This window comes from Ovis canadensis, chromosome 17 (assembly GCF_042477335.2).
Source record: "Ovis canadensis isolate MfBH-ARS-UI-01 breed Bighorn chromosome 17, ARS-UI_OviCan_v2, whole genome shotgun sequence".
NCBI lineage: Eukaryota > Metazoa > Chordata > Mammalia > Artiodactyla > Bovidae > Ovis > Ovis canadensis.
This window is the reverse complement of record NC_091261.1, coordinates 45,555,565-45,570,815: the sequence shown is the minus strand read 5'-3', so window position 1 is coordinate 45,570,815 and position 15,251 is coordinate 45,555,565. Positions and strand designations below refer to the sequence as shown.

Genomic DNA, 15,251 nt, shown 5'->3' with positions numbered 1-15,251 from the left:
GCAGAACTCTATTAGCCTTTGCCCTGCTTCATTCTGCACTCCAAGGCCAAATTTGCCTGTTACTCCACGTGTTTCTTGACTTCCTACTTTTTGTATTTCAGTCCCCTATGATGAAAAGGACATCTTTTTTGGGTGTTGGTTCTAGAAGGTCTTGTAGGTCTTCATAGAACTGTTCAATTTCAGCTTCTTCAGTGTTACTGGTTGGGGCATAGACTTGATTTACCGTGATACTGAATGGTTTGCCTTGGAAATGAACAGAGATCATTCTGTTGTTTTTGAGATTGCATCCAAGTACTGCATTTTGGACTCTTCTGTTGACTATGATGGTTACTCCATTTCTTCTAAGGGATTCCTGCCCACAGTAGTAGATATAATGGTCATCTGAGTTAAATTCACCCATTCCTCGGATCATGAACTCCTTATTGCCAAATTCAGACATAAATTGAAGAAAGTAGAGAAAACCGCTAGACCATTCAGGTATGACCTAAATGAAATCCCTTATGACTATCCAGTGGAAGTGAGAAATAGATTTAAGGGACTAGATATGATAGACAGAGTGCCTGATGAACTATGAATGGAGGTTCGTGACATTGTACAGGAGACAGGAATCAAGAACGTCCCCAAGAAAAAGAAATGCAAAAAAGCAAAGTGGCTGTCTAAGGAGACCTTAAAATAGCTGTGAAAAGACAGGAAGCAAAAAGCAAAGGAGAAAAGGAAAGATATAAGCATCTGAATGCAGAGTTCCAAAGAATAGCAAGGAGAGATAAGAAAGCCTTCCTCAGCCATCAGTGCAAAGAAATAGAGGAAAACAATAGAATGGGAAAGACTAGAGATCTCTTCAAGAAAATTAGAGATACCAAGGGAATATTTCATGCAAAGATGGGCTCAATAAAGGACAGAAATTGTAGGGACCTAACAGAAGCAGAAGATATTAAGAAGAGGTGGCAAGAATACACAGAAGAATTGTACAAAATAGATCTTCAAGACCCAGAATATCACAATGGTGTGACCACTCACCTAGAGCCAGACATTCTGGAATGTGAAGTCAAGTGGGCCTTAGGAAGCATCACTATGAACAAAGCTAGGGGAGGTGATAGAATTCCAGTTAAGCTATTTCAAATCCTGAAAGATGATGCTGTGAAAGTGCTGCACTCAATATGCCAGCAAATTTGGAAAACTCAGCAGTGGCCACAGGGCTGGAAAAGGTCAGTTTTCATTCCAATTCCAAAGAAAGGCAATGCCAAAGAATGCTCCAACTACCACACAATTGCATTCATCTCACATGCTAGTAAAGTAATGCTCAAAATTCTCCAAGCCAGGCTTCAGCAATACATGAACCGTGAATTTCCAGATGTTCAAGCTGGTTTTAGAAAAGACAGAGGAACCAGAGATCAAATTGCCAACATCTGCTGGATCATCGAAAAAGCAAGAGAGTTCCAGAAAAACATCTATTTCTGCCTTATTGACTATGCCAAAGCCTTTGACTGTGTGGATCACAATAAACTGTGGAAATTTCTGAAAGAGATGGGCATAACAGACCACCTGACCTGCCTCTTGAGAAACCTGCATGCAGGCCAGGAAGCAACAGTTAGAACTGGACATGGAACAACAGACTGGTTCCAAATAGGAAAAGGAGTACGTCAAGGCTGTATCTTGTCACCCTGCTTTTTAACTTATATGCAGAGTACATCACGAGAAATGCTGGGCTGGATGAAGCACAAGCTGGAATCAAGATTGCTGGGAGAAATATCAATCACCTCAGATATGCAGATGACACCACCCTTTGGCAGAAAGCGAAGAAGAACTAAAGAGCCTCTTGATGAAAGAGGAGAGTGAAAAAGTTGGCTTAAAGCTCAACATTCAGAAAAGTAAGATCATGGTATCCAGTCCCATCACTTCATGGCAGATAGATGGGGAAACAATGGAAACAGTGGCTGACTTTATTTTTCTGGGTTCCAAAATCACTGCAGGTGGTGATTGCAGCCATGAAATTAAAAGACACTTACTCCTTGGAAGGAAAGTTATGACTAACCTAGACAGCATATTAAAAAGCAGAGACATTACTTTGCCAACAAAGGTCCATCTAGTCAAAGCTATGGTTTTTCCAGTGGTCATGTATGGATGTGAGAGCTGGACTATAAAGAAAGCTGAGCACCAAAGTATTGATGCTTTTGAACTGTGGTGTTGAAGAAGACTCTTGAGAGTCCCTTGAACTGCAATGAGATCCAACAAGTCCATCCTAAAGATCAGTCCTGGGTGTTCATTGGAAGGACTGATGTTGAGGCTGAAACTCCAATACTTTGGCAATCTGATCTGAAGAGCTGACTCATTTGAAAAGACGCTGATGCTGGGGCAGATTGAGGGCAGGAGGAGAAGGGGATGACAGAGGATGAGATGGTTGGATGGCATCATCGACTCGATGGACATGGGTTTGGGTGGACTCTGGGAGTTGGTGATGGACAGGGAGGCCTGGCGTGCTGCAGTTCATGGGGTTGCAAAGAGTCAGACATGACTGAGTGACTGAACTGAACTGAAAACAACAGGAACTTATTTGACTGTTGAAGGAAAAGATTTACAGGGAAAAGGTGCCCAGGGATAGAATCCTCAAGAACATCATCTTCCAAGCAGAGCCACAGGAAAGCAAACCAACAACTGACACTGAGAATATATGGTCAGAGAGTTAAACAAAGCAGGAGGATAAAGAGCAGCCTCCACAGGCAAAGAGGGAAAGGAGAGAGTAATCAAAGGTAGCAAAGATCACAATGAGATCAAGTAAAATAAGGATTTAGATGCATTTGTGAGCTGGGTAATTTGGAGGTCATTGTTGATCAGAGAAAGGACAATTTTAATGATACACTGGTAATGTGTGGTTTGGGTAGAATCAGATGATAATGGTTTGAAGTGGATAGGAGATAAGATTGTCTAGACACATGTGTAGACTACTCTTTCAGTGAGCTTGACTTTACATGAATACCCAAACCTCCCTTTTCCACATGAGGTGAGGCCATGCCCACACTAACCTATGGACTAGAGTAGATGGAGGTAGATATTGAAAACAGGTGAGTGTTTCGAGCTGAGAGTGAAGTGGAGAAGTGACTCCAGTAAGCCAGATAGGGGAGTTTATGAGGGTCTCCAAAGGTAAGGGGCCAGAGCCAGTGACTGAAGCTGGATTAGGGAAGCAAGATAGACATCTAGGTAGGGAGTTTATAGGCAGGTCCTTGAGAAGAACGAGATCGTGTGTGTTGCTGGATCTGAAGTTCAAGGGTTTGATCAGGGGCCCAGGCTCAGTGGGGAAAGAGGGGAACTAATAAACTGAGAGAATCAATAGGGTGAAGGCCTGGCTATCATGTTAAGTCTCAGGACACATTAGTAGAAGGAGGGCAGTTTGAGAGCAAAGAGACTAGCAGGTGATGGCATTTTATATATAAAGATTTCAGACGGAGACTGGTTCCAAGTGCTATAGTCTGGTACATGGCCATGGGAGTGATCTGATGATAGAGTAAAAGATGCCCATATTTGAAACTGAGGCACTCAAGTTTCTGGGAAGCTATAGTGTTGGTGGCACCCCACTCCAGTACTCTTGCCTGGGAAATCCAATGGATGGAGGAGCCTGGTAGGCTGCAGTCCATGCGGTTGCAAAGAGTCAGACACGACTGAGCGACTTCACTTTCACTTTTCCCTTTCATGCATTGGAGAAGGAAATGGTTCTCCAGTGTTCTTGCCTGGAGAATCCCAGGGACGGCGGAGCCTGGTGGGCTGCCGTTTATGGGGTCGCACAGAGTCGGACACGACTGACGTGACTTAGCAGCAGCAGCATAGTGTTGGTGGAATCCTCCTCATGGTCACTGAAGTCACCCCGGGTGATGGAATAAATTTGATTCAGGAAAAGAATGCCTGAGTCCTCGGTGAACATGGAGGAGTGTTCAGAAGATGACAATCATCAATAAAAAGTAAGGGGACAGCAAAGTTAGATGGGACAAACTTCAAAGGAGAAATGAGTTTTGTGCAAGAATATGCGTGCAATAGGCGTTAGGAAGGATATCTTCAATTGCTCTTGGAGAGCTGCACAGGAAGTGGTGTCCTTGAAGTAGGGACAGAAAGAGGAAAGTCCTATTTCAGTGAAAGTATGTAAGGAGAAAAGATTGTCTTTATTATATACATGTAAAAACTTCATGCTCTCAGAAACTAAGGATCATCTTTTATTTTCTACTGAAACTGTTAAATTACAGGTTTCCAGGGAATCACAAAAGACAGTTGTACTGACTGGGTAGTATTTAATATGACCAGGTCTTAAATAAGAAGCCATGAACATAAACATTTAAAACCAAATATATAATAAATAATCATTAAGTTATAAAGTACATAATTCATATTAAAGCTAATTTTCAGATGCAAATGTAATAATACAATAGAGCAATAATAATAATAATGCTATAATTTTATGTGTCCAAAGAAGACACTTTCAGCTAAAATGGTAAAAGTCATGATTAATTTTCCCTGAACTCCCATGACCTAGAGAAACCTCTTTCTTTTTTCTTCCTGCCTTCTTTCTTTCCTTCCTTTCTTTCTTTCTCCCTTCTTTCTTTTTTCCTTCTCTCCTGTTTTTTTTTTTTTTTGAAACATATCCTTTGTCCCTGCAGCAAGTGTTGCTAAAAACGCTGTTGAAATAATGTTGAACAAATGATCGGTTCAGTAGAAAGTTTTACTCAGAGCTGTGGTCAGATGTTCCTGTGAGAGTATCCAGAACTTTAGAGACTCATAGACATATAAAGCTCAAAAAAGATAGAATATTCCTTAGAGACTAAATCCAACACCCTTATTCTACACATAAAGAGATGGAAACCAAAACAATTTAAGGAAGTGACCATAACTTCATATCCAGTGAGATTTCAGGTCTATTGTATCACCATCCATATGTGAACAGCAATTGTGACAGATCAGCCCCAGATCCTTTTGGAGGCTGGTCTTGAACACAGAGTAGTGAAGACGCAGCATTTTGAGTCTCACTTCTTCATCTTGTATATTCTGATGCACTGCTTTCCTTGGGGTGTTGTCAGGATGTTTACCTGAATCTTTAAACTCAGTTTAAAACTCGCCCCATTAAATTATTTTTACTTTTAAGGTAGAATTTCTGGTCAAAAGGATTAAAACAGAGGTTTTTAACAGTAAACACACCAAAATAAATACATTGTTTTAAATATAAAATCACAGTGTCAAAGAAACCAACAACTATAAAGCCAGAAATTAGAAATAAGGACTCCATCTTTCCCAAGTCAAATTCATGCTAACACTTTCCACTGTTTCCCAACAACCTGGCCTGATGCTGAGGCCGGCTTTAGATGTGTATTATGATCACAATGCATATGATTTCTTTGTAATAACATTTTAAAAATTTAAAACAGAACACCCTGTTTCTGATGATCACACATCTCATTGAGAGTTGATGAAATACTGATTCCTAACATACATTTTAGAACCATAAATTATCTATACTTGTCCAAAAAATATTTTTAAGTAGATCATTTTCTTCTTAAGAGTGTAAAGCATTTTCCATACAACGTCCTCTTGCACACTCACAGCTACTTTAACAATAAGAGATTTTCAAATAGCTTATAACAGTCTAGTGAAAATTTTTCTAGCGTTTTTAACTTTATATTTAAATAAACTGCTGGACTTGATATGAAATGGCAGTTAGAGCAAGTTGCTTGTTTTTACTACCCATGATTGATAGTAAAGATTGGGATGCTTATGCAAAAGTCTGTTTTCTACTAGGAGTCCTGGACTCCTGATTTGTCTTCTGATCTTGACTTTGTATAGGTGACTGAATTTGCCTTATGCAGAACATACAAACACGAAATGTCTGTCTGTTTAAAAAGGAGAAAGAAAGGAAGCTCACTCCCATACAGTCTTTATAACAATTTAAGAAGAGAGCTACAAGATTTTTTAAATTCTGTTTAGTTCCAGAAGACCATCTAATGTATGTCCCTCTACCGATTTTAATTGCCATTTCCAAAGGCTTAGAATGTTAACTGATAAAGGGACTTGAGTTGGGGAAGGTACTATTATACCCATTTAGAGGAAAAAAGTCCAGAAGAGTCTATTCCATAAATACATTCATATGTATAGTATTAAAATATTTTTGACAGATTCCAATAAAGAAGTCAAAACTTTGGGAGCCATCTGGTAAAGCTATCCCCCAGGTACATAAATAAATCACATATTTATATGTTAGACATTCTGAGATTTAAAAAAAAAAAAAACAAACCTCTTCAGGTATAGATTTTAAACACTTAGTCAGATATCGATTTTAAACACTTAAAAGTACAAAGGCTTCAACTTTTATTTTCACCCTATGCTTCTATATTTTTCAGATTGAGTGAAGGTATTACACCTTTTAAGTTTTGATCATCAGAAACCTCATTCTTTTGCAATCAAGATCAAGGTTAATATAAGATCAACAAATTCCCAAACTGAATTTTTGGTTAAAATTTTTAAGCTTCTCCAAGAAGTGTCATAGATGAGCAGTAAGATAAAGTAAAAACTTTAGAAGCCATAGAAATCTATAACATAAGAAATCAGACTCAAATTGAGTAGAAAATCTTTCCAAGTTGACTAAACAGAGCATGTAGATCAAACTGAAGTACTGCATAGTGAGTTTGGAGAAATAATCCTGACCTTGAACACTCATCTGAGTGTTCCCCGCATCACTTATACATTGTACTTGTCCACTTGGAATACCAAGAAGTGAGTTTCACTGCTGTGTTAAAGTATGCAATATAGTGTCCGGCTTCAAGTGATATCTTCAGGAACCTTCATATCCCATGTATTCTAGGACAGATGCTGATGAATCATCTGTGAAAATAGAATATCATGAGTAACCTCAACTTAAGAAGCCATCTGGGTAAGGATGAAATAGAAAATCAAATGTAATTTGTTATATACCTTTTGGATGAGCGATTTCAGTCTTTCTAGGTATTCCTTGGGTGGCTTTTTCTCATAAGAATCACAAGAAGGACATGTCTAGAAATCAATGAAAGAGTAATAATTTTCTCTAAAATGATTTTCCTACTCAGTAAAATGTTCATTCAAATTTTATGTTTTCCAATTAGAGACATAAATCATGTTCATTGAAAAAAATTTGAGAAACACATGAAATAGTTCAGAAAGAAACAGGGAGAAAAATCACTTGACATCCTAATCTCAGAGATAATAACTGCAATATTTTGATATGTGTCCTCCTGGTAATTTTTTTCTTTGCATTTATGTTTACATTGGTTATTAATTTGCCTTTTTTATACTTAACATATCACAAGCATTTCCTACATATTAAATATTCTTCAAAAATATAGCCCATAATGGTTGCTTTGTATTCATACATAGAATTGAAGTGTTACTATTTTTGGACACATAGATTGCTCCTAACTTTTCACTATTGTATACAGTGCTGCAGTGAATATCTCTGAGTAATTTTTCATATACTTCTTTATTTTATTTAATAAACTACTAAAAGTAGAATTAATAAGTAAAAATGATAAAATATTTTAAGGCTTTTGAGGTACATTATTAAACTATTTTATCTCTATTCATATAGAATATTCTTACCATTATTGGGCATTGTTAAAATTTTTTAATCGGAAAAAAACAAGATTTCTTTTCTTAACTTGCATTTATTTGTTCATGAGGACATTAAACAATTCTTTACATGTGTATTGCCCACTTATATTTCTTTTTTAAAAAAATCTTTTTTATGTTTTTTATCCTATTTAATACCAGACACCAGACCATTGCTTGCTATTGAGCATCTCTAATGCCAGTTTGATGTTGTGGTGAGAGGTATTTGAAAGATAAGAAATTTAAGTTCTAATTCTTATAATGGCACTTAACATTTGTGGGGCTTGGGACAAGTCACTTAACATCCTTGGTCTCGCTTTCACATCATTCAGATGAAGGTGCTTCACTGAATAGTTCTAAGTTCAGTTCCAGCACTACCGTTTTGTTTCTTTGATATCTGTTTCAGAGACAGGCTCAGCTCTTTCCTTCTTGAGAAAAATTTTGGAGAGATACTTTTCACATTCTAACCTTGCCAAGCAATCAAAGGAAATAAAAATCATTTTGATATTGTAATTAAGAGTTCATTTGCTTACATGTGCAATCCCTTAGAAGAGGGAGAGAAAAAAAATTCCAGTAATTTATCTTATGTGTTCATCCAGTGGTTTTGATTAGTGCTTGAATTATGAGATTATCAGCATTGCTCATGAGTTGGCATAAAAGGAAATATACAAAAGGTTCTCAGGACCCCCAAAACTAGGGAATATTGAAATTCCCTAGCCAAATAATGGGGTCTATCACTTTAAATTGTAGCACTGACTCTGCAATTATATAGGACGGTAATATTTTTTAAAAGAGGAAGGCAGAGATTGAGATTTATCCTGGTGTCTTGAAGGCTGTCTCTTTTCTTGTAGGAAAGCTAGGGTCTAGCTCTTATTAATAAAATTGCAAGTTATATGTGATCGTATAATGAGAGGAGAATATTTTTTAATTCTTAAGTCACAGTTGGATCCTCTGCCTAATGACTTCCTCACCTCAGAAAGCTATATTAACTTCTTTCAGCTACCAGAGACCATTAGCAAATTCTAATTGGCTGTTAGTACTTTCAGGTCTGTGGACTAAAAAGAGGTGATTTCACTTCTCAAAACACTCTATGAGAAGGTGTAACATGTAACTGGAAGGAAGGCACTGGAGGCTCTGGCTGCGTGTGTGTGTGTGTGTGTGTGTGTGTGTGTGTGTGTGAAATTGTGTAAAGTAATAGATACAGTTAATAAGCACAAATAAGATAGATGACAAATGACAGTCTTACTAGTTCATGTTTCTGTCTTCTCCCTGCATTTGTGGGAGGCAGTTTCCTCTTCAGCTGTTTAGTTAATATGTTGATTATCTTTTCGTTGTCTCCATTATTTGCTGACTTTAGTTGAACCTTCTGAAAACATGAAAAAGCTGACCGCTCACAGTGTCTCTGAAAGAGAAATTATTTGTGTGCAGGTTAATGAAAGTCATTCAGAAAGTAAAAATTACCTTCCCAATCCCTTTTTCCTGCAGTGCCTTGGATCACATTCATTTCAGCAGACAAATGAGGAATGATTCATGTCCTACTTAATCTTTGGGCTGAAGAGGAGACTCTTATCATGTGAAATTCCCCCGTGTTAGGGGTGAGAGGACGTTTCCCTGTCTCACAGACAAGAAGATGAAGCCTCACTTTGCCACAGTTCTATCCTCCTGTCATTTTGCGGTTTGAGTGTTGGGCAGAACTCTTGGTGTTTCTGGGAGGGTTAGTTTGGTTGCAGAACACATGTTATAAATTATGACACTCTAAGAGTTACATTATGGCTTGTGGCAGCTTTGGGTGAATTATGCTATGGTGTGTTAGTCATTCAGTCATGTCCAACTCTTTGTGACCCCATGGATGTAGCCCACCAGGCTCATCTGTTCATGGAATCCTCCAGGCAAGAATACTGGAGTGGTTGCCATTTCCTTCTCTAGGGGATCTTCCCAACCCAGGAATCAAACCTGGGTCTCCTGCATTACAGACAAATTCTTTACCATCTGAGCCACCAGGGAAGCCCCTATGCTGTGGTAGTCTGATTAAAAATTGTTTCATTTGTCAGTTTCTCTCTTCAGTGTACATAGGAGTTTCTAATAGTGACATATATGTCTTGAACAACACCTTTCCTGTACAATGCCTGGCATAGTGAATGCTAGTGGATGCTCAACAAATATTTGCAGAGTGGACAAATGAATTAAGTGAGTTTAAAACCCCTCCTTTGGGGAAATGAAGTGGGTGCCTACCTCAGATGGTACATTCCACATCTAAGATAGAGTCCACCTGCCGTAGACCATGTGCGACTTTTCTAAAATCCCATTCACACTCTCAAGTCAGTCAGGGTGGGATCTGCCTGAATCAAGTGCTTGAGGAATAGAATTTGAGATGTGCCCTCCCCACCCCCGCACCCACAAAGGAGGGAAGACTGTCCCTTATAAAGTAAGAGTAATGTCTCAGAGCATGGTGAATTGGGCAGATCATGGATCAAAAAGTTAATTCTTGGTTTAGTCAAATAACCAGTGGCTAGTGAATAAATCAGAATCTTAGAAACTGAACTGAAAGTGAAATGGAATTTACTGGAAGAACAAAATGTATACTGACTTGTTGGAATCATTTTCACACTGATCTGAGAACTTGTATTCAGGTTAATTTTTTCTTTCAGCAAATGCCTGTGTATGATGCTGTTCTCCCCAACCCCTCAACAAAGTTGCTATATCTTCATTTCATCAACGTGCATGAAGCTACTTCCATGTATCCAGAAGCTGCAACTTCTCTCAGTTCCTACAAGGCCCATCATATATACAACAATATTACCTGAATCTTCCCATGGACAATCAGCTGAAAATAGCATCTGGCCTGCTTTGCATTTTCCAGCCTATATGCTTACCCAATATGAATGTTGGTTAATAACATGCACCTTTAAGACACAACCCCATCAGATTTGCTTTGCATACATAGCCACAAGCCGAAAACCAGCTTATCTGGTTTCCTTATATCAGAGCAGCTTGCCTGTCATAAGGGTGAAATAATGTCCTTTACATATGTTTGCCAAAATGCTTATTTAATAGAAACTATTTATAAATGTTAATTATAGCACTTTTTTTTCCTTGAAAACCACATGTTCATGTTTGTTGAAGTTTTTTCTTTTCTCTTCTTTTTGACCACAACCGGCTTAACTTACTGGAAAAAAATAATATTCATATTTAAAGAGGTAAATTTTCCAGCTGAAACTGAAAACGCTAACTGCTTCATCCGTGATGATCTGAGAAACCAGCATTTCTCACAGAGGCCCATTTTGCTGAGTTAACATTAACATGTGTATGTTGAAAGAAAACTAGGTTCCAAAGAAGTGTAGAGGCCTACGAAATGAACTCCCTCAAGACAATATTGCAAAGAGTGGTCAAGACAAGTGAGCAAAGATTTTGCACCTGAGAAAGCCTTTCTGAATACGTCTGAATGGCATCTGGACGCCAATGCTCCTACTGATGCTGCTGTGCTATCTCTACTGCGCTTCCTTGCTCACCTGTGTCAATACACAGTGGAATTTTGCTTTGTGCTTTCTGCAAGCAGCACAGCTGTCCCTGGCAGTCCGTGGTCCAGGACAAACAGCTGCTGGATTCAGCTTCAGATGCACATCAAAGGCAGCCTCAAACAGGAAAAGAAGCAGAGAAGCTGCCCTGCTAACTGCTTTAAGGATGCATTGAGACGGGGAGTAGAGAGGTTAATCTTGACTGGGGCTGCTTGCAGGTGCCCTGTCACTCAGGATGACCCTGAGTTCATGTGCAGCACCACCACGTGGGAGCAGAACCACTGCTCTCCTTTGCTGTGCCTTGCAGACTCAGAGGGCAAGGCTTTGCTTCCCTCATCCTTTAACACCTGGAAGCATTAGTTTTGCAGAATAGAGGAAGCAGTAAGGAAATCAAAAGCAAGAGTAACCACTCTTCTCTTTAGCCAGAGAACAGTCAAGAGCTGCTTTTGCAAGTAGGTGCACTTGGCTTTGTTGATTGCAATTGAATATTTGAAAATACTTGCCTCCTTACAATTTCCTTTTGACCTGTGTAGCTTTTTTTTTCAAAGAAAGCCCTGGCCATTCATACTAGGAAGTTTTGCCAATGGAGTAAAATTACCTTTGTCCTGCTTACAAACTAGGTTTATATCAGGGTTTCTCAGTAGTAGCACTGTTGACATTTAGGGATAGATAATTCTTTGTTGTTAGGGCTGTCCTGTGCATTCTAGAATGTTTAGTAGCGTCCCTGGCCTCCACCTACTAGATGCCACTAGAAACCTCCACACACACAACTGTGGCAACCGGAAAGTTTTCCAGATAATGCCAAATGTTCTCAGAGGGCAAAGTCACCACCAGATGAGCACCACTGGTTATATAATTAGAAAGAGAAAGAAAGATACCTGGTGAGGCCAATTAGCAACCTTAGATAATCACTGTCAACATTTATATGCAACATTTTAATGAATTTGTTTTCATTGAATTTTTTAATCTTTTAAAATCTCTGATAGACTCTGCTTTGATGCAAGTCCTGAAAACTTGATATAACACTACTATGACCTTGATCTATTTTCTTCTCTCCAGGGTTTGCCTGCCAGCATGGCTTAAAATCTTAGTTATACCATTATTCACTTGTATCATAGTAGCATTGCTTGATCTGATTATAAGATAGACACAATGTCACTGAGACAAAATCCTGTCATTATGATATAAGATAAAAAACATCTGCTTTAACAAAGCATATAAAGAGAGTACCCACTGGATCAACTTAAGTTAGAAAATGGGATATTTTTCTTATTTTGCAAGTCATAGACTGCAGCTAAGAAACTCCAGAAAGGACTCTAACCACAGCAGTTACAAAAAGGACATAAGATGCTGAAAAATACTTGTTTGGATAATTAGGACATTAAGAAACAGACTTACTTTTTGAAAAAGTCTTTCCAATAAGCTGAATGTGCTACTTTCATTTTAGATGCTGCTTATTAGAAAAGGACTTAGTAAATGAGAGTGGTTAGGTTCAGAGACAGAGAGTGAATTTTAGAGAAAAGCAATAGTTGTGACTCATTCACTTTCTAAACTTTTACAGTCATTTACGATAATTGTTTTCTTTGCAATGTATCTTCATAAGTCTCCCCTTTGTAGTGTCCTAATTACTGGTAGTACTTTTATAGTTATTCTAATTTATGCAGTTAAAGCTCTGTGACAGTGAAACTGTTTCCCCCAAATGCATTTATATCCTCAGGATACCAAACATTAAGACTAGATAGAAGTTACCAAGGGAAAGATCAGCACACAGTACTCTTGAACTACATGCTACGCCTTTTCTTCTGGGACCTCATGGATTTAAATGGCTTAAGATAACGGGATGAGTTGTTGAAAACTGTCCTTTCAAAAGACCTCACCGAAGGCCGAAGACAAGACCCATTCAGGCCAAGGTATATGGGAATTATATTGTAAAGAATAGCCTTGATTTCCATTCCAGTATTACTCCATGCTGTTCTGTAATCTACTCTTTCTTTCTTTCCTTCTCGTTTTATTCCTTCTGTCTCTCTCTCACTTTTACTCTTCCTTCCTTTCTGCCTTTCTTTCTTTCTTTCTCCCTTCCTTTCTAATTATCAAAAACTGAATCCTGCTTCTATGGCTTGTGTCTATGTTTCATAGATTTACAAAGAAGGCTCAAGAACTTTTATGCACAGACTCTTAAAATGTAATTACTTGGTCCTTGTTCAGAAAATGATCATAGTATAGCTTTATTTTCTAGTTTTGTTTTTCTGTCTCAACAGTACTACTTGGGAATACTCTCAGAGATACTTGAAGATAAAAATATATCATATAAGGTATGTAATGTTTTATAGATTGGCTTGTTGGTAAATCAATGAATATTTGGGCAAATTAGAAATAACTATATAGTAAATATATTATTTAATAACTAATTATTAAATCACAAAATTCGTTGATAGTAAGTCTATTTCTAAATAATCATGTTAATGCCTTCCTTAATTGGATTTTAAAACTTTTATCAAATGCATTTTCACAAACAAATTCAACTGGTCTTACCTTTACATCTTCTGGAGCTGGCAGAAATTCAGGATCCTAGAGCAAAAGAAAATTAGTTCTGAGTTATTTTTATGTCAAAAAGCTCCTTTTATAGTAACTGAAGAATATTATTTGAATTTTATTGTGCCCAGTATGGCCTTACCAAGTCATTCACATAGTTTTTCAGCTGATCAACAATGTCTATAAGTTGACGCAGTCTAATAAAGAGGCGATCTTGCCCTTGGAAGCTTGACTTGTGGGCCACTGTCCCAGAGAAGATGACCATCAGGCAAATGACTATTCTCTCCATGTTGCCAGGAGTGGATCTCATAAGTGCCAGTAGAGCAAGACCTTGGTCTCAGTTTTCACTTCAGTTTGTGAACAGGTTGTCAGAAAAGCTACCTATTTATTCATCCTTCAGGGAGAGGTAAAGCCCTCCCATTGCAGCCTGGAAATCTTTGTAAAATGGATGAATGTGAGTAACTCTTTTTTCTTTTCCACTGGCTAGGTATACGTGTGCATGCGCTAATGCGTGGGGGCAGGGATTGATGGAGTTAACAAAATGTGCCCAATCTGCATCTTAGACAGGAAAAAGAGAGACATGGGTGAATTCCAATTTTCAGCATGAATCAAGAAGTATGCACAGTAAATAGTAAGTACTACAAGATTTCAAAGAAGTAAACAAAACACTTTGATCTCTCTCTCTCTGCCTGCCCTAGCATCTCACCTGTTTTCTCTGACAGTCATAAGGGCACTTCAATAATGAGTAAAGTGGCAACATGTGCTTTCTTGCAGGACTTTTTCTTATGGTAATAACTAGGCTTTTTGACTGAGATCATCCAATATCCATCATAAAGGTAGGAGGACAGCTACCTTTTAGGAAATTTTAAACATCAAGTGTATTTTCCAAATTAGCAAGAATATTTTAGTTTCTTAATCAGGTTAAATGGTTTAAAGTAGAATGTGCTTCCAACTCTGCTCCCAAGCATCTTTAAGTAACATTAATTTCAGCCTCTGATTTATACATAATATTCCATCCCCAATCAAGATCTCATTCTACCTTCATTAAAAAATAATGCAACAATTAAGTGAATGAAAAAGCCAATACTCATTCCTCTCCAAACCAAAATTTTATTTCAAACAGCAAAATCCAAAAATATCTCCAACGCTTTTTTTCTTTGAGTAGTGTTACTTATTTCTGTTTGATATAATTTTCTCTGGATACGAACACTACATTTCTAACTATGATCAGATAGAGATTAATGAAAGGCTCAAGGTCCACAAGTGGTCTGTCATCCTCCTCTCTGCAGCTTCTCCTGTCCCTGCTACTCTACTCATTTGAGAAAGCTGAATATGATATTATAGAATCATGGAAGTAGTAGTGTAGCACAGCCAATTGAGTCTTACAATAAAACTCTTGGCTATGGATTTTTTTATCCATTTATTTCTTCATCTATTTCATCACATGCTTACAGCTATACTTTTTTCTAAAATGTTATGTGGCTAAGATAAATTGGACTTTGGACTTGCTTTGAAGGTTTTTAATCTTTATACTATAAATATCTATTCAAGAGTATTCAGGTTTTGTCCTACAGAGTAATAAAAATCTTACCA

The 15,251-nt window shown here is 37.9% G+C and overlaps 1 protein-coding gene across 1 annotated transcript; it reads right to left on the bottom strand.

The window, feature by feature from the left end:
- Positions 1–6,797: 6,797 nt before the first annotated feature.
- On the bottom strand, positions 6,798–13,968 carry IL21 (interleukin 21). The gene is made up of 5 exons (XM_069557367.1): positions 13,801–13,968; positions 13,659–13,694; positions 8,858–9,013; positions 6,943–7,020; positions 6,798–6,852 (listed from the first exon to the last, which is right to left on the bottom strand). Exons 1-5 carry the CDS (start codon positions 13,966–13,968, stop codon positions 6,829–6,831), a joined length of 462 nt encoding a protein of 153 aa, XP_069413468.1. The 3' UTR covers positions 6,798–6,828.
- Positions 13,969–15,251: the final 1,283 nt, after the last annotated feature.